The following is a 26,200-nucleotide window of genomic DNA, read 5'->3' as shown; positions in this document are numbered from 1 at the left end:
CTTAGAGAAGAAGCAGATACAAAAACTGTCTTTACCTGATACTTGTAACTATTAAACTTTGTAAATCTCCTAATGTATAAAAGTTGTAATTCTATCAAGCTTAATGTATTAATTTCATTTTCCATTTTTTTCTCGGGGTTAGTCTTGTGTGAAGCAATCTTCCCACAAATTGAGGGTGATTGTTGTGCAAGACATGCCTGTACTTTAACAAGACTAAGTCAAATTGACAATCCTAAGTTAGTTGTATTGTAATTTTAGTTTGCATTTGTACTTGTAATATTTAAAGTCTGTAAAAATATAAAAGAGCAGACTGAAGTCTTTTTGTTTAAACAGTATCAAGCCTAAAGATTATATTCGGAAGAAGATCAAGAAGATCATGCCTCAGAAGAATTATGAAGAAGCTTGGAGTTGAATAAATCTGTTTGGATAAAAATATACTAAGTCAAAGATCTCTATAAGTCACAGATTTAGTGTTATAGACACTCGAGAACTCCAAATGACTTATCGAGAAGTCAGGAAAGCTACTAGAGAACTCAGAGAGATATCGACAAGCCAAATTGAAGATATGAAGATTGGAGATATTGACAAGTCATTTCTTCACTAGAGAACTCAGAGTTATCGACAAGTCAACATTCATTAGAGAACTTTGAGTTATCGATAAGTCAAATTCCACTAGAGAACTCAGAGATATCGATAAGCCAAAATTCACTTGGAGAACTCTGAGTTATCAACAAGTCAAATTTGACTAGAGAACTCTGAGTTATCGATAAGTCAATAAGCCACTAGAGAACTCAGATATCGATAAGTCAAAGTGAAGATATGAAGACTAGAGATCTCGAAAAGCCAAATTCTCTTATAGAGAACTTAGAGACCTCTACAAGTCAAAGTTACAAGGAGTATTAGAGATCTCGATAAGCCAATATACTTATCGAGATGTCAAGTTCTCTATAGACCAAAATGGAGATCTCGAGGTAAAATCTCAAAGTACAAAATTGCAGACCCGTTCAATATCCAAGATTTACAATCAACAAACAATCCAACCATCTGGATTGACAAGTCTACAAAAAGCAGCTTGACGAGTGTGCAAGATCAAGGTTGAAGATTAACTGACAAAGGAAGATCAAAGTTAACACAGTATGCAAAGATATGCTAAACCAGAAATGGAAGATATACTTTTCCTTAAATGGAAATGACAAGTGTCAGTTTACTAAAACTAATAGCATGTCTTATTATACACTGTGTAAACCAACAGTTAACTAAATTATAAAGTTAACACTGGTCCTTTTGTTAGAGGTAACAATTTAGATCATGAACTCTTGTATTCTCTCAAGATAGAAGCTAAGCTCTTTATCAACAAAGAACCTAGAAAATTTGTAGCAAAACATTCTTAATTTTAATATAAAATTAAGTGAGTTTTGAAAGATATGTGTTCTTTATTATTGCATGTTTAAATTTCAGCATGAACACATTTCACTACAATAATTGATTTACTTTGTTCACAACCAAAATAGTTCAAGTAAAGAACAAAAACACATTCACCCCCCTATGTGTGTAATTCATTACCTAACATCTTGTATGAAATAATACAAGTTCGTAAACAACCAACTTGTATTTGATATACATTAGATATTGTACAATATTTACAAATAAAAAAATAACTAAGAACATTATAATTGCATGATATATAAAAAATTATAGAAAATAATCTGTGCCTCGCACGGGTTATTATGCTAGTTATAACTAATGCAACATCAGGTTTTTACCTAAGGTAACACAAAAAACACAATGTTACACTAGACTCTAGACTGTAAGTAACATGCCTAAGATAACATATTGGAGTAACATTTTTTTAGAAGGGGTTGCAATAGGTCATATTTGGTGTAGTGAGACATTTACCTCTCGGTGTTGCACTTAATAGTTAATACCTAACAATGTTTTTCATAATAGCTTGAAGAGAGAGAGAGAGAGAAGTTTGAGCGAAGAATTGGCTATATAAATAAAGGGTATTGGTCCTTTGTATCACAATTTTAGGAAAAATGGCTCAAAATCTCACAATCCGGAAAAATAACCTTTTTTATCACTTGAAAACGTATTTTTTATTTACGTTTTTACAAAACGCATTTTTTATTTCCGTTAATATTAATTTTAGAATATAAAATAAACTTTTAAAAAAATAAATAAATAAGTGAAATTTTGAAAACGCATCTAAAAGATCGTTCATATTGTATCCGCATGATAAACATGCGTTTCCAAAATAAATAACGCATGAAAAACATGCGTTACTTTTAAATATTTGCAGGTCCAGTTCAAGACCCATTAACAAAACCAATAATTTTAGTTGTTTGATAAACACAAGTTTTAGTTGCGTTTGTATGTGTTATTAAGGGCCATTTTTCTAATTTGTGATATTTTGGACCATTTAATCAAGAATTGTGAGATTAAGGGGTCTTTTTCATAAATAAATGAGGATTTATAATTAGGGGTTCATATTCTGAGTTTAAATGGATGAATCACAGCTAAACAGATATTAAGAAAATGTCGAGCGAAATGAGTTGATTAAAGGCGTATCCAAAGTTGGGCCCGTGTTGTGGAAAAAAGTAACATACGCGCGTTAAACTTGGCCCAAATCGGACAAAACCAGATCTGCATCTCAAATGTTTTTCTCCACCAACCATCTCCGTTCTCCCCATTCTTATTTCACCTGAATTACCACAAACAAACAACAATTCACCTGTGCAATTCATTTACAACAACAAAAAACACACACACACACACAAGCATTCGGTTCATATGAATCCCCCATAACCCTAGCTACACACCACAATCGAATCAGCCTGAATTGAAATCAATTGTATTCACAATCTCAATAAATAAATGAAGCAATTACACAAACAATCAAGCGTAGCATACAAACGAGATGAAGAAATGTTATCATCAACCGATCCTTCTTCATACTCACCAAAAGCCCTAAAACATCACCGATCCTTCCCTCGATCCCTCAATTATCTCTTCAAAGAGCAACGTCTCCTCTTCATTCTCCTCGGCATTCTCATTGGCTCCACCTTCTTTATAATTCAGCCTAATCTCTCCTCTTTTTCGCCTCCCGATACCTCGTCTTCCGCCTCTCTCCCTAAATCGGTGTCGTTGGTTGATCGCGAATCGCTTCCCAGTCGAAAAGCGTTTCCGAGGACCAATGCGGGAATGCAGCAGCGGAGCGGGAGGATTCCTGTTGGAATTGGAAGGAAGAGGTTGAGGATTGTGGTTACTGGTGGTGCTGGATTTGTTGGGAGTCATTTGGTTGATAAGTTGATTGCCAGAGGGGATGATGTTATTGTTATTGATAATTTCTTTACGGGACGCAAGGATAATGTAATGCATCATTTTGGCAACCATAGGTTTGAATTGATTAGACATGATGTTGTTGAGCCAATTTTGTTGGAGGTTGATCAGATCTATCATTTGGCTTGTCCCGCTTCTCCCGTTCATTACAAGTATAATCCTGTCAAGACTATTATATCCTTTTTATGGTTACTTACGTTTTACTTACGGTGTGTATATATAGAGTTGGGTTGAAATGAGAACAGTGAGAACTGAATTTTCAAACACAAATTGCAGGATAATAATAGCAACCTAGATTGAATTGTCATTCTTATTTTAGCCAAACCTATATATGTACGTGTATATGCCATTGTTGCCTTATTATTTAAAGTTAGTGAATTTTGTAATTATATGTAATATCCTTAACTATTGAGTACAAGACAAATGTTATGGGTACCTTGAACATGCTGGGGCTCGCGAAGAGAATTGGTGCAAGGTTTTTGCTCACAAGCACCAGTGAGGTATATGGTGATCCACTTGAGCATCCCCAGAAGGAGACGTATTGGGGAAATGTGAATCCAATAGGTGAAATGTCGTGCACTCAAATTTTCTGTTAGAGGATAGGTTGTGTTTTGCTGTGTTTTTTAATGTTAACAAGGCTTAAGAATCTTAGGTGTAAGGAGTTGCTATGATGAAGGAAAACGAACTGCTGAGACTTTGGCTATGGATTATCATCGAGGTGCAGGTGTTGAGGTAAAATATAGTATGCTTACATTATTTACAACGATCTTGTGTCAGTTCATCTGTGAAAATAGTTTATTAGGCCTTGAACAGAATTCAATATTAAATGAAATTTAGCGGTAAAATCCTTTTAACCTACTATAACTTGTGGGATGCAATGCATGGTTCATCTATAACTTGTAGTTGTACATATGTTTTTATTATTAAAATAATCTTTTTTAATTTTTTATTTAGTCTCATGTAAAGAAATATTATTTTAATTTTATACACAGACCAGTACTTAGAGACTTGTGATGAATGAAGTGATGAATTTATGTAGTGTTTTATATCTACTTGTATACGTAAATATTAAATTTTAGATGTTAAATATGATTATATGTAATATAAGCAAAAGAGAGTTCGGATGTACAACTATATCTTATAAATAGTTTTCTACACACTTTTCAACTCCAACTCAAACAATTTATGTAGTTTAATACCATAATTTCTCTTGTATTATTTAATTTGTTTATTTCCTTTTTATACCATAAATTCGGTTTACTGCTAGCCTACCATACTCACAAACTTTTAATGTTTTGGTTTTATGTTTTAATAATTTAGTATATATACATGTATTTTTTTTAATTTATAGAAAATAATTTATGATTTTGGTTTACGGATCATTATGCTCATCTGTGTGAGATAAAATAGATATTTAGATGGAGATTAAATCCAACTTTAAACAAGTCAAGGTATCTTTACTGTCCTCTACTGATGAGTTTATAGTTTTTCCACCAGAATGATTAGTTTGTATCAGGTATACAGGGTATTCTAATTTTACTTTTTTTATGATAAATGTTAGATAGAAAACAGATATTCTGTAAATTATATACTATGACATGATAAAGCACACATGAAACTGCTATAGATATATTGTGCGGATAGTTAACATCTGTAGAATTTATGAATATGTTTGTGCTTCTTTAGGTGCGCATTGCTCGTATTTTCAACACATATGGACCTCGTATGTGTTTAGATGATGGGCGTGTTGTAAGCAACTTCGTGGCACAGGTACAATCTGCTATTCTCTTATGGTGGTGCATAGAACACTTAATTATCTTTACTTGGACTCTCATCATTATACCTCTATACCAGGCAATCCGCAAACAACCATTGACCGTTTATGGTGATGGAAAGCAAACAAGAAGCTTCCAATATGTAGCAGACTTGGTATGTTACATGCTTTTTAGGTCTATTGACCTTTGTTTAAGGTAATATTGTAAACAATTGCCAGGCTCAATGTCTAAAAATGCTTCGCAAGATTCGAAACGAAAAAATGTATGGTTCTTAAAGAGGCATTAAGTTTCATGAGAACAGATCCTAACCTTTCTTCTGAAGAATCTTAGTCTTTCTCGTCACAGCGGTCCTATACAATGTTTCCTTGAAATTTAGCCAGATAGCTAGAAATCCTATTTGGTGGTCTGGTAGTTTAAACTTGCTAGAGGTAGTTTTTGCCTACGTGCGATCTCCCCTCCACATATTCATAGCTCATCCACAAAATGAATTTTATTTCTCCATATTAGTAATGTGAACATCCTTCTTCTCGGGTCACATGTTTAATATGTGCTCACTGTATGCAAGTGGGAGAAAATGTGGGTGCAATGATTTTGCTGGTGGTATAGATCGCTAGATGCAAGAGGGAGGAAATGCGGGTGCAATGCTTTTGTTTTGCTGGTGGTATAACTTGCCTAGTTGGCACTTGGCACTTGTGTAGTTCGGATTAGATGACCTGATTGAATATGAATGAAACTAACCTTTATGAAATCTTAGCTCTCTGAGGATCAAGGATCCTGATGGCACCTAATTATGAGCAGTGTTATTGAAGGCAAAAAGTGCAGCGAAGGGCGAGGGGTCTTCTATAGCTTAAGCGAAAAGCACAAAGCGAAGTGCAGGCTTTTGTAAAAAAAAGCGCACTATATAAAATAATAAATATATATATAGCTATATATATATATAAAAGAATTTAAGATACGTGTAAACACTAGACATACTATTAATAATTATAACCTCAAAAGATTGAACTAGACCAATGTTTCGTATTACTAAAAGATATCAAGCTCAATCTCGTCAATTAGATGCCTAAAAGAAGATCCAGATTTCCTGTTTGTATTTTTCACTCTTGATTGTGACTCTGATCTATAGAGTGGCTCTCGAACAACAGAAACATTATAAACATCATTATATGTGAAGCCATCTTTCTTCACCATCTTCTTCATCGAATACATAGTCATTCTCAGATTTTCCTCTAAGCCTTCTGGTTAGCCATTCATTACTTCTATCAATATTGTTTAACAATATAGGATCAATGATCTAATATTTTGTTTTATAATGGTCTTCAAAAAAGGCCCAATAAGTTAAAGACCAGCCCAACTGTATAAGTTGTATTAGATCAAAGTACACATCTGAACAAAAGCCCGCTTTTTCATAGCTTTTATGCGCTTCTCGCTTCATCAAAAAGCGTGCTTAAGCAGGGTTTTGAATTTACTCTGGGCTTTTTATAAGCGAAGCCCAACAGGTGTGCTTCGCTCCGCTTTTCGCTTAAGCTGTGCTTTTTGCGCGCTTTTGATAACACTGATTATGAGATCAGGTTTCACAGATAATAATTTAGGATAGAGTTCAGTAAATAATTCTTCATAGTGCTACTTGCAAGTACGATGGCATTTAAGGTCCTTATTTATGTAATACATATATATGATGCTGGGTCTTATAATTACCTAAATACTATTAGAAAATTTGAAGTATTTATATCTTGCTAAAATAAATTAAGACTTAAATGAGTTAAATATCATTTTAAAATCAAATATAAAGCAATCAATTAATAGATATATCAAATTCTTTACAGCATTAAACTAGATGAATTTAATGACTTGAACACTAACAAATCCTTCTGATCTAATTTTCCAACAAAATAGCAATATGAAATTAGTGCGGTATGCTAATAGTAAGTGTTAATTGCTCATATTAAAATACTAAATATGATTTTAAATTTTTAATACTATTTATTTACTGTAATTAACCTAAAAAAGTATTAAAATATTGTGATAGATTACCTAATAAGGGGATGCAACGACTCATTTATGTAGCAAAGAAACATAATCATACGAATTTTTTGATAATCTTTGTGATGTCGTAGGTATCTATTATTTATAAGTTTTACTATTTTCACAGATAATATACTCAACATTTTAATATAAAAAGTTAAACTTTATTATATTATAGACTATTCTGAAGTTACTTTTTCTTGTAGTGGTCATTCGTAGATATTTATGCTACTTTGAGATTTGAACTCTCAGCATATTTATAACAAGAGAAGAGGCTAGCCACATGCCCAGATAGATGCGGAACGAGAAATTAAATATTTTGTATTTATTTATGTTATATTTAGGAAGAGATTTAATTGTAATTCATTAATACACACACACACATATATACATACATACATATACATACATATATATATATATTGTATTAGGAATATTCTAGAATATGGTAGATAATACAAGTCACGTGTAAACAGAAAGCGTTGTTTCAAACAAATTTTGACCTTAGTTTTATTGAATAAGAGAATATATGCATCATCATACCAATTATATTAATAACTTGGTAAGAAAATTCCTACATGTTGAACTAAAGAATAATTGTCAACATTTTTCCAGGTTGATGGATTGATGGCATTGATGGAAGGTGAGCATGTGGGACCTTTTAATTTGGGGAATCCAGGGGAATTCACCATGTTGGAGCTTGCTGAGGTTGGTATTTTCTTAAATCGTTTATATATTGATATATAGTTATGGCCTGTGCTGCATTTGTCCCCTCGAAATCGAGTATTACTCAAAAGTTAATATAGCTTATGTTGGAATAAATGAAGTTACTTCTTTGTGGAGTGTAGGTTGTCAAAGAAACAATTGATCCCAGTGCAACAATTGAATATAAAGAGAACACTGCTGATGACCCTCACAAGAGGAAACCAGATATTAGCAAAGCAAAGGATTTACTTAACTGGGAGCCAAAAATATCCCTTCGTGAGGGTCTTCCGCGCATGGTATCTGATTTTCAGAACCGTATCTTGAATGAGGATGAAGGGAAAGGACAAAAATAAGAAGGATGATAAAAGCAGTATATGTATAGAGCTACTGGGCAAGTAACTTGTTTTTGGATGTTGTTTATTCATTTTTACTGAGTATTGGGTTAGTATCTTAAATTCTCCTTTATTTACATACTTGGGAACTCTAGTCACGTATATAGGAAAAATGTCTTTTCTATCATCTATTCCAGATATTTTGACAAGACAATGGTCTGAAATACCCGATTTTGCACTGTCCATATGTTTCCTAAAATGTTGTAATAAACAACTTTTTAGTGAAATGGTAAAGACTTAATCTTGTACTAGTTGGGACTGTATGATTTGTTTTAAATTTTCTCATATGCCGTGTAAAATTGGTAAGAGAATAATATAGGGGAAATACTTTAATTTACTAAATGAAAAGAGGTGATTTTGCCTAAGAGATTATCAACCTAAGCTAATGAGGAATGGATCTCCTTTGCAGTATCTCTAAATAATTGCTACCAGTTCCATTACTGAGTGCCCAGTTTTAATCTTTCTGTTTCTCTCTTGTTTCCTGCTATATTGACCAAATATTTAGAAAAAAAAGACTAATCTTATTAATGTAGTCATGCAAAATTTGTATACACAAGGAAGGAAGCTATCTATATGCCTGCCAGATTTTTTTTTTTTTGAAGTAATGGTCAATTGCAGTGTTCATGAACTTCTGTCTCCTCGAAGACTCAACCGTCTAAACTAAGAAACCTTTTGGTACCAGCTCTGAACCTCTTGATACCCTCGAAAAGAGGGGTATAATCATCCCTCAGTGCTGTGGGTTTGTAATGCAATATATGTACAAAGCATTCCGGTTTGTCTTTTTTTTTTTGCGAAACTCAAAACTGAAAAAAGAGAACAAAGTGATCCATAGATAGCGAAAGAAAACTTTAGAACAAGAACAGAACACAAAAACAACTGCACTACAAAGAGCTGGCAGAATTAGGTTGGGTACATAAGTTAATCGAGAAAAAGGAGGAAGAATGTTGATTTAGAAAGAAAGCATTTGAGTTGGAACTTGAAAGGGGTTTGAAGTTAGATATGGGTCGGCAAGGGATGTAAAGCAAAAAAAGAAGTGGAATAATGCTGTTTCCATAAGACAACATATAAGTAAGTAGGCATCTGATTCTATCAGCTTGTGGAGCAAATTAGTATGAAGCGTGCAGAAGAGAAACAAAGTAGCTTTCTGTCTTGCTCATCCACAGCAAAAATAAATATCTTGGGGTTTTCAGTGGAGGTTGCATTTGCTCCGAATACAATTCCTCAATTATTCCCCCTTTACATGAAAAGACCTTTTGTAAATATCTGTCTTCCGTAACCTATTTTGCAGAGTTTGATACCTTAGTATACATGAATTGTAGTGTTTTTTTTAAATTGGTTCTTTAGTTTTGATTGCATGACCCCCAACTCTCGAGTTTTACACTACTGATTTACAAAATTATGCTTTGTGTTTGGTTGGAGGGAACGTAATGGAATGGAGAAGGATTGTTATGAAAATTGCCAGCAAAAAAATGTCTAGAAAGCATGAGTGCGGTACGGGGTGCGTGATACGGGGATACGGGAATTCGTAAAATCTAAAAATATGGGGTTACGGGTGCGGGGGATTCGCCAAACATTAATACTTTAAAAATATATTTTTTATATATTTTTCAGGAGTTTTAGTCAAGTTAAACTAAATTATGAAGTTCATTATGAGTACATTATTGTTAATATATATATTATTATTACTTGATAATTGAACCAATGCATTTTAGTATAGTTTATTGATTAAATGTTCAAGTATTTGTATTATTTTCTCTCAATCGTGAACGAGAGAAGAATCCCTGTGCACCCAAGAATCCGGTGCGCGGTAAGGCAAGTGAGTGAAGAATCTCTGCTTTATGCTTTCTAGAAAAATGTTATGGTTTTGAATGCTTATCCCCCTCCTTGATGCAGTGTTAAAAAATGAAAGATGCCAAAGCAAAACATGGTTGGTTAATCACATAGAAGAAAAGGAGCAAGAAAACAGGCTTTTTCACGTTCATTATTCAGAGGTTAGTTGGGGGGGGGGGCTGTTTTCATATCCTTGAGAAAACTTTGAATACATGGACCTCGTTCTGAATTTTTCTGTGAAACCCTCATCAACCCTGTAGCCGTGCCATTTATTTTACTAAATATTAATCTGCCCACAGATTCACTGATACACAATTACACATAGTACATTATAATAAGTTTATCATCCAGAAACTAGTAAACAATTTCTGCTATCCATGTTTTCATCCTAGATTGTAGCATCTAGCGTGCATTATATATCAACAGCATTGATATCTTCCGTTACTGCCAGTTCTTTATACTAATTTTTTATTTTAGCAACCAAAATTGTCATCTGTATCATATCCCAACTAAGTCAGACAACATTAAGTTTCAACTTTCAACCATCCACTTCCATCTCCTCGACTACGGACGCTGCAAACAGTCCTTTCATGAAAAAAATTAAATAAATAAGGACAATGTTGTGAATCCTACTGATGCGCGAGTATTGTGCTACCTTAATGATAGTAGTTTGTTATAATTGAGATTTTCAACAATGGCCTGTATGTTTGATCTTTGTAGTTAAAATTTTGTTATTATAGAAATAGATGGTGCAATTAAAATATGTGTAATATTAGCATGAAAAGGATTTATGCATAAAGTAAATAGAATCCTTTTTTTGAGGAACTAGCTGGAGGAAGGGAGCTAGTATTACTTTATGCTGCCAACAACTACACAACCAATGTATATCCATCTTTATGTAGCTCAGAGCTTAGAAAAGGAGGAGTAGAAGAAATTTGTAGACATTTAGCTCTCGTCCAAAATGGTATATATGAAACTAGGCATAGAAGAAGAAGAAGAAGAAGAAGAAGCTGCAACAGATAACAGAGACAGACTAATTGTGGAAGATGAATTGGCATCATCTTCATCCTGTTCCTCTAGCCCAATTTCTCTAGGCGGTCGAGCTATAGACCGCTGCAATCCCATTATCCGAGATGCAAGTAGACTTGGCAAAGTAGTGCAGCTGAATACCACAGGTACTAAACCACCTTCCTCTCCTCATCAACCAACTACAGACCCTAAACACGATATTATTAAAAGCATGATAAATATTCGTCAGACCAAGAAGAAAAAGACGTCAATGTTATCTTCATTGAAAAAAGAAAAAAAGACTACCAGTATTGCAGATTGTGCTGACAAATTGGTAAACAAGACTAAAACTAGTAGTGAGCCTGCTACAGATAGTAAAGAGATTATTATCAATAGTCCTGGTGATTCTTCAAGGTACTTGTTGACTACTGCTAATAGTAGTAGCACTCATGAAATGAAATCATTCATATATTCACATCGTTTTGATCCTCACTTGGCTCTGGTGGAACAATCTTCTTGTACCTCTTCCTTTTCTTCTTCTCAATTTACTTCTTCCCCTGCTTCTGCAGCTTCCAACTGCCAGGTATAAAACCAGTTTTATATTTTTCTACATAATACATAATCTTCTATGTATATACCTATAATTTGTTATAGATATTTGTATGGAAATGTGGATAACATACAAAGAACGCTAAAGTTTTCGTTTTCTAATGATAATTATCTACATGATTATATTTTATGTATTAGATGAGAAATGATATTAAGTGGCAACAAAACTAAGATTTCGAAGTCACCTAGTGATATGTCTAGAACTAAAGTATTATTCCAAATGATGGATTTGGTTCAAATGACTCGGCTGGATTTGGATTGATTCAATTTCATGGTTTTAGAATGTGAGATGGAGTTTTTTGAAGAGTTTAAGATTAAGCCTGAGAATTTAAAATGGAAACTCAATTTATGCCGGTTAAAAGCTTGGAATCCATCAATTGTAACACTACCAGAGGGGACTTGATGTGCTGGATAAGAAATGCCAAGCCAAGAACAAAAAATAACATGAAAGATCATAAAACAGTGGTGGTTCAGCTAAGGTGGTGTTTAAATGCGTATGAGTTTTTGTGTGTAGCATTATTTGCAGGTAGTAGTACTTCGAGTGTCTCTTCACTGCAGAGGATGCGAAAGAAAAATGAGGAAACATATATCCAAAATGGAAGGTATATAGTTATTGTACAAATCAACAAGTCGTTTGTAATTAAGGTTTCGCAGGTATATGACACAATGTATGAATGGTGCACAGGAGTAACATCTTTTAACATAGACTTTGCTGCAAAGAAGTTGACAGTTGTTGGAAATGTAACACCGTTATCTGTACTGGCTAGTGTCTCCAAAGTGAAAAAAGCTCAACTCTTGACATCACCAGCACCAATAACGTCCTCCTCGACAATCCCTTCTTGCTCAAATGATACTATATCAACAATTAGCAAAGACAAGGCAATTCTAGTTTGAGTTTAATTATAATGAGTTAGGTGGGATCCAGGTTTTGGGGGTTGTTTAAGTGTTTATAAGCTTTAGAAAGAATAAAATTCTGATAACAGTCATATTCTGTTAGTCAAGTATGTTTATTTTGTCAAATTTGAGCTATGTTTATGAAATAATCGTGCTAATAATCTGATTAGATGATTCCAGTCATGCTTCTAATCGCCTACTTATAATTGTAAGATCTGAGGAGCTGGCATTCTAGCCCCTTTTTCCGCTCTGAGGGCCTCGCACAAGGAAACTACAGTCCTATGTGTTCTTATTCTGTGTTAACTTGAAGTGTGGTAGCCATATTGCCTTGCGTCTATATCCACTTCCATACACAAAAGGCACCAAATAACAGAACTTAAAGAGCATGCTAGATTATTGCAGGGCTGAACCTGAGCAGAACCAATGACAAGTACTTTTTGTTTGCTCACCTTTAAACAAAATTAAATAAAGAAAAAACACCAATTATTTTAGGGGTTTGGAACCTAAATAAGTATGATATAGTTGATATATATAAAGCGGGAGATATATTCCACATCCCATGCCGGACATTGTCAGGTCATGCTCCTTGTCTGTCAAATCCCTCATTTCTGCTCCATGCTTCTTGATACATTTTTAGTTGTTGCTTGTAAAAAAAATACACAGTGGTCCGCAGATGCACATCGATAAGAATTAGAGTGTTTGGAGACTTTATATAGACAAACTTACAACTAAGGTATGCCAATTTCTGTTTCTTGTTCCTGGAGTTGTGTTTTAAGATGACCAGTATATTTTTAATAAACCAACAAATATATATTGAGCACAATGTTACAGTTGTTGAGAAGATTACCAATTTACATTATAAATTCAAAATCTGTCTTTTAGTTGTATGGAATCCGGCAGGATAAAATTCCAAATGAAATCAACCAGGGTGTCCTAGTTAGTTTAGAATGTGATTTTAGGAGTTTACCATCCCAAGGTCACAAGTTTTAACCTTCCGAGAGACAAGGAAGTAAGTGGATTGTCATGCTCGGTAGGTACGAGTATGCTAGCAGTATTCCGAATTAGTTGAGGTGCGTGAAAGTTGATCCGGCCACCGGATTAAAAGAAATATATATTCTAAATAAATACCATATCGCATCCATCACACTTGTGGGAATCGTATGATAATTAGTGTCATGCTGATGTATGACGAGAGCCCCGGTATTTTGAGAATAAACTTGACATGGATATTGGTTGTATTCTTGACATTAATATTGGTTGTATTTCCAAATTAAGATAATAGTTGCCGGATAAGTCTTTTAAAAAAGTGGTTTCCGTCAACTATTGTTAAATCTTCGCCGTTTATTATATAAAAAATGATTGTAGTTTACATTTATTTTTAAAATAGTGACTACACTTTTGAATATTTTAAACAATGACATTTTATTATCGTGGAAGAATTGTAGTTAACAATTGATGATTATTGGAATTGTGTATATATCTAATCATTTAGGGATATCATATATTTTTAATAGAAATAAAAGTATTTTTAATAGCAATAAAGGTGCGAGTACGTGTTGTGATTTGACAAAAATATTATAGTAAAATGCGAAATGAGATATTACCAATTTTTGAAAGTTTAACCACTATCTAGAAAATCAGCGTAAATATAACCACCATTTTGTAATTTACGCTTTAATATATTAGTTGACGGTAACAATCAATCAATCAACCGTACCCAATAAATACCGTCTAGCATAGTGTCCGGGGAGAGTATACCGTACGCAGCCTTACCCGCATTCCAAAAAATGAATAGACTGTTTACTCAAAAGACCTCCGGCTTATTTATGTACAAATATGTGTGTTATAGGTACAAATTGATATATAATGATGCAACGTAAAAGTAAGTGAAACAATATCTTGGCTTATGGTTTTGTGAGACTTATTAATTGTAAGAACCATCTTCTTCAATTCTTAATATCTCTCGGTCAAAAACTCACACTCAGTTGTTATATCCGAGATTTAGCCGCAATATTTTCTCTTAATTACAATTAACAATTTACAATTAACACCAGACCCAGTAATTTAGAATTCGCTCAACCCTCGTAGAAAACACCCGCTACTCGCTCTTCAGTTGCTGTGAATCGTCCGACGCTATTGAATAAAATCAATGATTACCTTGTGACCTTGTTATTTTATTAATAATTCCAGTTTAAATATATTTGATTAGTTTATCTATCGGTTCCGCTACGAAATTCTAATCTCCGTGCGATCTTATCTTCACGTGGATACATACAGTCATGCAGATTTGTTTCAAAAAATTGACCGGTCTCTAATGACACCCTTCTGCGACTCATCAATCTTCTCCTAACAAACTATTCTATTCACAATCGAGGGGAAAATATAAAATTAGTTGACGGTAACCATTGTTTTAAAAATTTGAAGGAAGGTTGGTCACGTTTTTGAGAATTTTAAAATTTGATCGGTATTTTAAAAATAAGTGTAAGTTACTGGTGGAGTGTAATTTACCCATCCGAAGAATGGCCTGCTTCAGAATATTTGCTTTTCACCGCCAATCTGCTGCTTTGCTTTTGCATTTGTTCCTGGTGTTGGTTGTTGCTTGTATCATCATAAGAAAGTAATAGATCCAAGTCTTTATCTGACGATAAATCCCTCAGATAAATCATCCTCATTATAATCTTCTGTACCCCTCACATTTAAATCCCTTTTCAGTAGTATTGTCGCTTCAATTAACTTGTGCTTCTTCTTCGTTTAAATATTAGTATCAGTCAAGACCTTGGCATCAGGACCATAAATCTCCTTGTCCTTGACGACGTCGCATGGAAGCTTGTCACCATGAATCTTAGGCTTCAAGTAGTGTTCCAACAATTGTTGGGACGGAGTAAACTGTTTTTCTAGCTTTAAAACAAAGGAGATTTTAAAGCTGCAGCAAGCTCAAACCTTCAAATATACAGCCTATATTTGGAGGTTTGTAAATGAAAAAAACAAGCATACCTGTTCGCTTAAACTGAAACATAGGATTATAATACTGCCCTTATAACCAAAATGAAATGAATCACAACATATAATCCAAATCATTCACAACATATAATCAAAATCATTATCCTAATGCAAGTCATTATAATTGAAACCCCTACAATTCATAAGCCTTCTGGTATGTCAACAGTAACAACTGTACCCTCTTTTCATATATTATTTGGTAACTTCCTCGCACTAAATTTCCCATTGTTTATGTTGTCACTATACCCCCCCCCCCTCTTATGACTACTCATTTAACTGCAATTCCATAACAAGCTCCTTCAGCAGGCCATTTGTCAGCGACCTCTCAATTTTCGTACCTATCATCTCAACCGAATTTCTTAGATCACCCCAATCTTCCACCTTTTCAGTTGCCGTTTCTGACATACTCTCGATGACCTTTGCGTCTTGGAGAGCCAGAAACTTATGAACCTCATTCCTCAACTTACGTTTTGGACACTTCTTACCAAATTCAGCTGTCATTGGCTTCACCCATGGAAATAGATTCATGTATGACTGTGAAATCTCTGACACTGCTGAACGTATACGATCAAAAAGTAGCATCCTTTCATGTCTCGGTGCAGATGTCTCATCACAATACTTCTTCTCAAGATTGTGAAACACCCACGGGCCAAGAGGGAGATTCGGACTTTTAAAATTTTGCATGAATATATCCGTGTCCATATCATGAAGACCACTTTCAATTAACACATCAGCAATGTAGAAGGATTCCCAGCACTCAGATACAACTAGATCATTTTCATCCATTGCTACACTCATTTCTTCACAATCAAAGTCGGTTTGGATGTGCATAGGTAGATCAAAATTTTTCTTTGACTCTTTGCTTAAAACAGATAGCTGCTTTCGAAGATCTAGAAAAAGCAAGAACCAAGAATAATTAGAAAGGTGATACAAGTCTCTAAAACCCGAGGAAATAATTAGTTCGCAACTCAAACAGCACAGACCACATAAATATCGATAATTACTCCAATAAGAAGCAAATATGCATGTTTCCAGCTTAGCAAAAAAAATATTTGCACATTACCCACAGGCAAAAAATTGATATTCTCAAATCTCAACACAGTTTATATAGAACCACACTACATAATTGGGCAACAACCCCCTATTAGGCATCGAATTTAAAACTACCTGCTAGTAAAAAAATATCGCAACTACTTAGTCAACCCCTGCATTTCTCAGATAAGAATGCTTTAACCAGAAAAATATTAATCTTAACATTAATTTACAGATACCCCACATTCCTTAAAGAGAATGCATAGTGAATGCACTCAATACATGAAAGCAAGTCCGTAAATTTAGGGGGAACTTCTGATCGACAGTGTCACGATTTCATGCCAATTGAATTCGCTAGGGCGATTGATATCCTCTATATGGTGTTTTTTTAGAGTGAAAAACATGGCCAACGTTATTAGGTTACTACACCTTAATTGCAGTTTTTGGCTGTAGCATCTTTTTACTGTCAGAATAGCTCATGCTTTATAGTTTGGTATTTATACGAAAAAATGGCATAGGCTAACTTATGTTTGTGCTTAGATTAGTAGCTATGCCATAGGTATTATCTAATATATACAGATAGATATGCATATATGTGTATTGATGTTTGTTGTGCATTGCTGGTAAGATTGATTTATCTTTCATTGCCAGCGATTTACTTTACAGAATGGAACTAATTACATAACTAACAAAAAAATCTCATATGGTAAGCATATAATATGTTACCTTGAAGGTCAGCACTAACTCGCTTAAAGCATTCAAGACCCGAGGCTGCATCTTCTCTGGAAGGAACTTCCAGAACTGGAATTGGACTGGCGTCAGCCTCCTTCGAGCTTTTTGAGGATTTTGCTTCAGAACCCAAGTGCTACAAAATAGAAACTTCTTCAGATGGACCATACAATGATCTAATGATTAATCGACGAGTTAAAGTAAATGTAAAACGCAAACAAAATAAAGAAATTGTTTCATGCCAAACTTGCATTAATATCATACTTAAAATGAAGTGCACATATCTTCAACTCCTGTTTTCAGAAAACAATATAAACTAACACATCAAAATGACATGATTATTCCAAAGATATTAGATCAAGATTTACAGAATAGACATGAAATCGACATTAAAAGTTCTGAGGTTTAGAGTGGTGCTCCCTGAGAAGAAGTGGAGCTGGAGCAAAAAGCCAAAAAAATAAAGAAATATAAGCACAATGATATAATTTTTGTCTTGATAGTCAATATCTAGGTTTTTCATGATAAATGGTAAGAACCAATATTTAATAAGATCCTCCTGAATGCATGAACATGAACATAGTGATCTTTAAATCACTTAACATGTAATTATTCATAGTAATTAACTCATGAACGGGTTCCACATTTTCATATATTGTTGTTCAACCACATGTTGCCAAAATACTCATTATACAAAGTATGCCCTAAGGGTTGAACTTATAAATCTTATTAAGTAACTGTCTATCTAAAACTTTAAGGTGTCAGAAGATAAATGTCGCAAAAAGATCTTATACTATTCAGTACTCCCTATACTTCCCCTCAATTGTATGATTGACCACACAAACAACAAATATAACCACACAAACAAATATTTGAATTACATAAATTGGGGTAGGAAGACTTGAATCCGATATCCCTAAGCTCTGATACCGATAGAAAAGAAAAATAATCTTCTATTATAATGAGCTTAACTTTTAGAATGCAAATCTCATTATTTATATAATAAGTCTTGAAAGCCAAATTATCAAAACACCCTTAATACAAAATATCACTAATCTAATAAATATATATATTTTAACAAATGTAAGTCTAATTATTTAATTTAAACGAAAACGTTTCAAACAAGATCTAGGTGTATACAAGGAGTATTTAGACGAAAACGTTTCAAACAAAATCTAGGTATGTAAGGAGTACTTCGTCAAGGTAATGACTAGAACTTTTAGAACGCATGTACGATTCTCGAAAGATCTAACACTCGTTAAACCCCTAGACTTGATATTGGGTTGTTACGAATGGTATTAAGTTAGACATAGTAAATGCATTGAACTAAACTAACAACCCGGCGTCAAAAGACGCAAAGGCATAAAATTTAAAATGTAATTATTAGGGTTTTCAAAATTCTCAACACATTAAAGTAGAATCAATTAAAATTTATATCAAATGTTTGTCGGGTACACGATGCCCAAATTACATATTCATTTGATACTAAATGATACATTATATAGAAAACAACTTATTTATTAAGATCATACGGTGTCCACGCATTGCGCTGGTCTCTCTAAAACCTTAATACTATTCTAGTATGCAAAGGATTAAGGATCGGATTCTTTTGTCCCTTTTTGTTGCCCAAAGAAGGATATCTTAAAATGTGGTTGCTTATTATAGCCAACAAAAGGACTTGCTTCATTGAGGCGAGTAAAGTGAATGCATTGATTCAACCAACAACCCAATGTCCGAAGGTACAAATGCATAAAAGTGAGAATTAATTGTATGGTTTTTGCATTTCCTAAATGTAGTTTGAATTTTGAAAAGTGGTAAAAGTTTTACAAATGCCTAGCTTATGTATTCTTATCATGGCATATGATTTTCTAAAAACTAATATAAAAAATCTGCCTATTATGATCATAGGGTGCCCGCGCCATGCGTGTGTTTATCTAGACCTAAAATTTTCTACTATGAATAAAATCTTAATTCTTCATCTATCTTTTGTCTCCCACTCATTGAACTTGTTTCTTTTTAAGGTAGGACGGAGTAGTACATTGACTAAAGTCTAGGAGCCTTCGAGTATCATTTTTTCCACACCATGTCATGTGGCTGTGAACTTCTATGAGAGCAAGAAAAGGCTAGGGAGCCGTCAAATATGATAATGGAGTTTTCAAGTGTTTCAGTGATTTACTAGAGCGGTGAGAGTCTCTCGATCTTGTAGTTAGGAATGCTTTTGGCAGGCGTTATGTAGTATTATTCCCACCTACAATTCATTGTAGTGTCTCTTATATTGTTTCACTTTGTTTACATGTCTTGACCGGAAAAAAATTCCATTCCTATTATTTAACTCTATTGTTAAAGATCTTTCTTCTTTCATAAAGATCGAGATTCTAAGGGAAAACCGCTCTATACCCAAACCCTACTTCTGAGTAGGACATATATATCACATATGATTGAAAACGGTTTAATTTACTATATATGTGTGTGTGAATTAATATATGTTGCATTTATAAATTATAGAATAATTAAAAATGGACCAGAAATAGGCTATGTTCTTATTATGTTATGGATTGATGGGGAATTTTGTTAAAAAAATATTAACTTATACATGTAGAGTTGCATTCCTAGTGGAGTAAATGTACTATTCGTATATATTAATAAATTTAACTTATATGAAGTCTAATCGTCAAAAGCTTGTGATAGAGATTTACCGGACACACAATCCCTTCACTTTTATGTTCATTAAAGACTAAATAAAATTTAGTATATACAACTGAAGATAGAGAGCCTGAGAATTTGGAAAAAAGAATCTGTAGTTTGTACGAGCGGTTTGGCTCGTAGATTCCACATATTTAATGTAATATTAAATAATCAACCACCCATTCAAGGTGCTTCCCACTTGTGCCCAAATCTTGTACGACCTAGATTTAGGACTTGCAATGTCTCAGGTCCCCCCAACCTACACATAGAAGCTAATCGATGAGCTCTCACCCGTGAGCTCAGGTCGCATTTTAGGAGCCTCAATATCTAGCTAGCATGAACTCAGTGTGACAAAGGGAGAGCTTGTCATCTATATGTAGCAAAACTTACAAGTTTGACTCTATAACAGATCAATAAAGAAAATAGTACAACAGAAATGAGGAATTTGGAAAACTTGTAGGACTTTATCTGTAAGCCTTTTAAATGGAGTTGGATAAAATTATGCAACATGTGAGAGATGGAAAAAAACACAATAGAGCAATTTTCGGTTTTCCCGAGTTTTACTTAATATTTGTCTTTCAGATAAGCTTCAAGTACACTATGCATTTAAAGTAAGAAAGCTACTATCTTTTACTCTTATATCAGATGGTACGTAATACCTTTTCTTAATGTATGCTACAGTGAAAATATAAAATGTATGCAGTTAATGCCAGTAATAAGAAAAACAATAGCCAGTATATGATTGATATTCACAAAGCCAAAAAATAAGACTAATTAATGTTGGCAATACTATCTTGCATTCTTGATCAGTATATGACAATTTTTTTCAGACTGATAGAACTTTAATAAAATCATCAAAGTTATTGGCACCATAAAACATAATCTCCATAGAAATCAACACTTGGATTGAGAAATATAGGACCTGGAGTAGTGCAAACATAACTCATACTAACAATTATATACATTCAGGATAGAGAGGCATGTAGAAATAATGATATATGCAATGCACTATAAAGATCCTATAAAGGATTAATATTTTTTATGCATCAGAACACATTTCCATAGTTTTAAACAATGGCTGCCAGAGTTCAATTGTTCGCCAAGAGTCAATCATAATAACTATAAAGATATATCATTAAGGAAAGCAAAAATCAAACCTTTGGACTTGAATGCACTCTCCCGCCACGAGAGGAATCACGTTGTTTTAGCATGTTCTCAGAGATATCTGGGTAAGCATTGGAACTAGAGGCACGTCTGTGCCGAGACTGTGATTCTCTTTTGCTGGATCTGGAGCTTTTGGATGAAGAAGCTTCATTAGTAAAATCCCCATGTACTCTATCACTTTGACTCTGACACCTGGCCTCCTTGGACATTAGCAACTTGTCATCAGTGCGATACTCGCATTCTGCATATAAATTCTCATTTCCGGTACCAGTAAGAGGAAGTGATCTTGATTTAATTTTGGAGTACTTGTCCTTCCAGCCATCTGCACTGCTAATTCCCGAAGGACTATCACACTTTGCAGCATCCAAGTTCTTCACTTTATCCTCCGAACTACAGAGCATTTCACCAAGCGTGCTGCCCTTGCCAACCTCTCTGGCATGTTCATTTCTCTGTGCTCTTCTCCACCTCTCCAGCAGTCTCTTCTTTGCCTGCCTGCTAACAAACGATTCTGTTGAATCATATGATGTCATTTTCAATACTTCTGATTCACTTGCTGAATCAATTTTTGAAAAGTCATAAAGGCCCCCTGTCCCAGGTATCTCTTTAACATAAGCTGGGAAGTCGGTCCTCATACGACTAAAAACCTCCTGCACTTCTTTTTGAAACCTTCTGGCAGCTTCTTTTGCTTCTAATTCCTTTGTAGAGCTTGTAGTCCCGCTTAAATCTTCAATAACTTTCTTGGATTTTTTTTTTGCTTCTCTGACTTGAGATGCGGAGACCTCTACACCATTATCGAAATCTATTGCTTCAACAAAGTCTTCATCCTTTGCCCTATCTCTAGTATGCCCTTTAGTTTTCCTACTTCCAGAACTATTAACACGTGAAAAATCATTTGATGATGAAGAGTTACGAGCTACCCGTGCCATTGCATAGTTTGGTTTGAGAATTACAATGCTTGAAGCTGTTCCTTCATCAGTACCCTCTCTCTCCTCCCCACCAACTTTTGATGATTCGGGACGATCACGAGTACTAGCAAGAGTTAAAGACTGCTTCAGAATGCAATCATCGGTTGTCTTCTTAGAGCTAATATTAAGTTTCTTGAAAGTGTTTCTCTCCAAGTTTGGATCTTTGGCTTCAAAATTTTCAGGGTTGGATTGCTTTGGGATAGGCAGGTGACGAGTAAAAAGAGAGCTAGAAGAAGAGTCTTGCTCGCCCTGCAGATGCTTGAAGAACAGGGGATTGGGTTTCTTAAGAAGTCCCAGAATGGAATCTTTACTGGAGCCTGAGCTGCTACATTTGTCTTCAAATATGTCCTTGCAGTGTTGCTGCTGAGTGAGCCTCTTCTTATGTGATTCATCGCCAATCAAGTCAGCATCTCCTTGTAATGCTACAGGGCTAGCATGTCCTTCCGCAAAGCTTTTACGTTGCCTATGAATTAGATTCTGACATCGTAAGACATCAAACCTCAATAATCTAGCAACCAAACTGGATGAAGGCAGCTTTAATTTAGACTTTTCTTGGCGAACATGCTGGTCTCCTGAAAATGCATACATCCATTAAATCTCTCTTACAACAGACAAGTAAACATGTGCAAACGCACCAGCAGCAAACGCCAAACGGTAAATAATGAATTCTGAAGACAGATCATGCAATCTAAAACCCTTAACCCCATAATATGCATTCTCACTTCGAGTTAATATGTGAGGACGATTATAGCATCGGGAGCACAAAGGAATATAGGATATCAAAAATTAAATTAACCAATCTTTTTGCAAAAGACCCATAAAAGCACTACTAAAAATTGGATTCTTCATGGCAGAAAGATGTTTTTTTTTGTCAGAATGGCAGAAAGATGTTAGATGTGTTATTTACTCTAAACCTTGATGCTTCTTTAATTGGGCTGGCTGCTACTTGGGCCTGGGCTGGTTGTCAAATTTTTTCTTTAAGATACTTTAAACTCCCATTTTCAAGAAACCCAAGATAAAGTTGGATTTTTAAGCGTCACAAAGAGTCATTTTTCCTTATTTGTTTTATTTTGGGTAAGTTTACTCTAATTTGTATTATAAAAAAATAATTACACTCACAAAAATTCCCATTTTTTCCTCGACTTTCATATAACTTTTTTAAGAACAGCTACAAAATAAATAGATATATAATGAAATAATTTTTATATACACATATTATCTCATGAGACTAAATTTTATAATCTCAAACAACATTTCACGCACATGGTATACCAAACTTTTTTTTAACCGTATTTTATAATTTTCAAACATGATTTCACCCATAATATACCAAACTTGATTTACGCCCAAATAGATGGGGCTGGGTATCGGGCAAAATTTTTGAGAAAACACATTTATATTTTCATATAGTTTTCAAAAAAGAATGGTGAAAAAAATTAAAATTTGAGTTTATGGGGTTTCTGGACCCCATATTAAACTCCCTCAGTAAATAAAAAATATAATTTGGCAGGATGAGATCTACCATTAAAACTTAGAAGGGAGGGTTATACTTTTTAATGAAGAACATAGATAAATCAATTAAATATTTGAAAATTTTGAAATAAAATATATAAAATTTTAGGTGTAAAGCAAAATTTACGAAAAAATTATGAATCTTAAAACCTCTTTAAAAACAATCAATCATGTTTAGAAAAATAAATTCAAAAACTCGTACAGTAGATTTTCATTCACTTTAGTACTAGTAGACACATAACATAAGGTAAATGTTAAATCCAGAGCATAATTTTAATTTCCAGAGCAAAAGAGTTTTGAAATGACTGAATTACCCTCGTATTAATTTTTACTTGAATTGTTGATGTATATTAGGGAGGGCATTTTAGTCTTTTCATGTCGTTCGCTCTGGAAATTAAAAAATTGCTCTGGATTTAACATTTTCCTAACATAATTGTAAGGGAGAGAGACAAAAACATAATTCAGTTTTCACCGATGACATGGAGAAGTGCACACAATTAAAATATACAAGAACAATGAAATATACACAAACATTTACAATAAAGAAATAGACCTTGATCGTTTTTGGCTGAACTCTTTGGTTTTCCGAGACGTCGAAGTCTATCCATTTTCTTAAACAACAAGAAGCACCTGCATACAGTCACATATACATCTCGAATTATTATGAGATATAGATAAGAATTATACATGAATACCATCTACATGCAATCTAATTGTAGAGAGAGAGAGAGACTCACAAAGTTTTAGCGAAAGAGTGAAAGAGAGAGAGTCTAACAAAAATTTAGCGAGAGCGGATATTAACGAGGAGCAGAATTAGCATTTAATACAAAGAGATAGATAGAGAGAGAGAGAGAGAGAGATTTTGTGTTTATTCACTTGAATGTTAAAAAAGACAGTGAGATGGAGTGAGATTGTTGTGAATTGTGATGTATGAGACGGGGAAGTATTGTGCATTTGTGCTGCTAGTCTACACTGCTCGGGCAAGAGCAAGAGCCAAGAAATAATACTCTTGTGGTCCCACAGGGGCCTACTTTGTACACGTGTAGTTTGAGACCACGTCGGTTTACTCGCTAAAACTGATTTAATACAGGTTGGTCGCTTCCGGCTCGCTTTTCTACTTTACTTTCTACTTTTGATGATTTTGCGGCTATGTTGTAAAAAATATTTATTTTTCATTTTATTTTTTAAGCAAATATGTTCTGCAGAGTACCTCCCAAGTATATATTATTATATTATGGTGTTCTAAATATCGGAATCCGGTCTGATTCGGCCAAGATATAAAGTAACGAGATATTCAGATTTTTCTCAATATAATACTCGATAAAAACTCGGATAAAATAAAATATTAGTTTATAATTTTTATTTTTATTTAACTTAAATTATTTTACAAATAATAAATAACATAACTAATTATGTTTCCGATTATATCGAAGTTTACTCGATATACAACTCGAAAACTTTTAAACTGCTAACTTTTTAGTTTAAGTATAAATTTAAATTATAATATTTTATAAAAGACATGCAACATAATAATAATAATAATAATAATAATAATAATAATTGTTGTGAATATGTTGTGAACTTGATGATTTCATTAACAAAACATCTTAGTAGATTTAACTTAGTGAAAAATGTAGCGCTCGACGGATAAGGAATATAGTCCCGACGGATGACTCAATATAGTCCCGACGGATGATGATTTATTATCCATCGAGTGAGTAGCTTATTGTTAGATATATTTGATAATGTTATGGCTAATATGTTTTATGTTTAGATTTCAGATCTTACGTGAACAGGATAAATCAGTACTTAACTGTTGATCAGTACTTATACTGGAAGTCAGGACTTAAGGATATCAGTACTTATATTATCAGGAGATAATCATCAGAAAATAGATATCAGAACTTAAGTACTGAAGAACAATCAGATAAGGACAGTAGCTGATTAAAGGAAAGAAGATCGAGATAAACATAAGAAGAGATATGCATGAAGAAGGAATTCCGTGAAGAATGGAATACTTGGAAGAAAAGATATCTGATTGATATATTTTAGGAAGCAGAATTATATTCCATATCAATTAGCGATTATCTTGTAACTGTGTAGTATATAAACACAGGCATAGGGTTTACACTATAAGTGTTATCATTATCGAAGTTATTATTCTATATAACCCTAGCAGCTCTCGTGATATTTGTTCATCACTGAGAGGTAACAGTTCCATACTGTAATAGAGTTTATTGTTTCAATAAAGTTTGTTTTCAGTTACTTAAGTTCTTAAAGTTCGATTTGAGTGTACTATACACTGTATTCACCCCCTCTACAGTGTGTGTGTCACCAAGAAAATATTTTGCTTTTCTGATGCATATTTACTTAATACCAGCAATGCACTTGGGTCGTCCCTTCCACATTTTTACTCTAGATCTCAAAGGAGTACCTGATTTTAATCTTTGATCTTTTTGCTTTTGCTTTTGATAAGAGAGGTCTATCAGCACTTAGTACATTCAGCAGTTTTACTAGTATCAGAACTTAACAGATGAGT

General features: G+C 33.9%; 3 protein-coding genes across 4 annotated transcripts; 2 read left to right on the top strand and 1 right to left on the bottom strand.

Moving 5' to 3' along the window:
- The first annotated feature begins 2,606 nt into the window (after positions 1-2,606).
- On the top strand, positions 2,607-8,487 carry LOC141720623 (UDP-glucuronic acid decarboxylase 1). Of its 2 annotated transcripts, none has more exons than XM_074523135.1 (7): positions 2,607-3,518; positions 3,761-3,903; positions 3,992-4,071; positions 5,026-5,109; positions 5,194-5,268; positions 7,755-7,847; positions 7,988-8,487. In XM_074523135.1, the coding sequence occupies exons 1-7, from the start codon at positions 2,875-2,877 to the stop codon at positions 8,195-8,197; spliced, it is 1,329 nt and encodes a 442-aa protein (XP_074379236.1). In that variant the 5' UTR covers positions 2,607-2,874; the 3' UTR covers positions 8,198-8,487. The 2 variants fall into 2 exon arrangements, with proteins under 2 accessions (XP_074379236.1, XP_074379235.1); XM_074523134.1 differs by having other exon boundaries at positions 2,608-3,514; positions 3,757-3,903.
- Positions 8,488-10,148: 1,661 nt separating this feature from the next.
- LOC141720622 (uncharacterized) lies at positions 10,149-12,740 on the top strand. The gene is made up of 3 exons (XM_074523133.1): positions 10,149-11,657; positions 12,198-12,285; positions 12,369-12,740. The coding sequence occupies exons 1-3, from the start codon at positions 11,028-11,030 to the stop codon at positions 12,575-12,577; spliced, it is 927 nt and encodes a 308-aa protein (XP_074379234.1). The 5' UTR covers positions 10,149-11,027; the 3' UTR covers positions 12,578-12,740.
- A 2,871-nt stretch (positions 12,741-15,611) lies between these two features.
- Positions 15,612-24,610, bottom strand: LOC141717032 (uncharacterized). The gene is made up of 5 exons (XM_074519161.1): positions 24,399-24,610; positions 24,215-24,291; positions 21,178-22,721; positions 17,336-17,474; positions 15,612-16,467 (listed from the first exon to the last, which is right to left on the bottom strand). The coding sequence occupies exons 2-5, from the start codon at positions 24,267-24,269 to the stop codon at positions 15,842-15,844; spliced, it is 2,364 nt and encodes a 787-aa protein (XP_074375262.1). The 5' UTR covers positions 24,270-24,291; positions 24,399-24,610; the 3' UTR covers positions 15,612-15,841.
- Positions 24,611-26,200: the final 1,590 nt, after the last annotated feature.

The sequence above is a fragment of the Apium graveolens genome, chromosome 4 (genome assembly GCF_009905375.1).
Source record: "Apium graveolens cultivar Ventura chromosome 4, ASM990537v1, whole genome shotgun sequence".
In the NCBI taxonomy this organism is placed as follows: domain Eukaryota; kingdom Viridiplantae; phylum Streptophyta; class Magnoliopsida; order Apiales; family Apiaceae; genus Apium; species Apium graveolens.
This window is presented reverse-complemented; position numbering and strand designations above follow the sequence as displayed.

Coding starts and splice junctions, on each gene's coding strand:
- LOC141717032 (XM_074519161.1), bottom strand. CDS start 24,269: ATGGATAGACTTCGACGTCTCGGAAAACCAAAGAGTTCAGCCAAAAAC. Junction 22,722..24,214: donor TTCAGCCAAAAACGATCAAG/GTCTATTTCTTT, acceptor ATGCATTTTCAG/GAGACCAGCATGTTCGCCAA. Junction 17,475..21,177: donor GAGTGCATTCAAGTCCAAAG/GTTTGATTTTTG, acceptor TCTATTTTGTAG/CACTTGGGTTCTGAAGCAAA.
- LOC141720622 (XM_074523133.1), top strand. CDS start 11,028: ATGGTATATATGAAACTAGGCATAGAAGAAGAAGAAGAAGAAGAAGAA. Junction 11,658..12,197: donor CTGCAGCTTCCAACTGCCAG/GTATAAAACCAG, acceptor TTTTGTGTGTAG/CATTATTTGCAGGTAGTAGT. Junction 12,286..12,368: donor ACATATATCCAAAATGGAAG/GTATATAGTTAT, acceptor AATGGTGCACAG/GAGTAACATCTTTTAACATA.
- LOC141720623 (XM_074523135.1), top strand. CDS start 2,875: ATGAAGCAATTACACAAACAATCAAGCGTAGCATACAAACGAGATGAA. Junction 3,519..3,760: donor CCTGTCAAGACTATTATATC/CTTTTTATGGTT, acceptor TGAGTACAAGAC/AAATGTTATGGGTACCTTGA. Junction 7,848..7,987: donor CCATGTTGGAGCTTGCTGAG/GTTGGTATTTTC, acceptor TGTGGAGTGTAG/GTTGTCAAAGAAACAATTGA.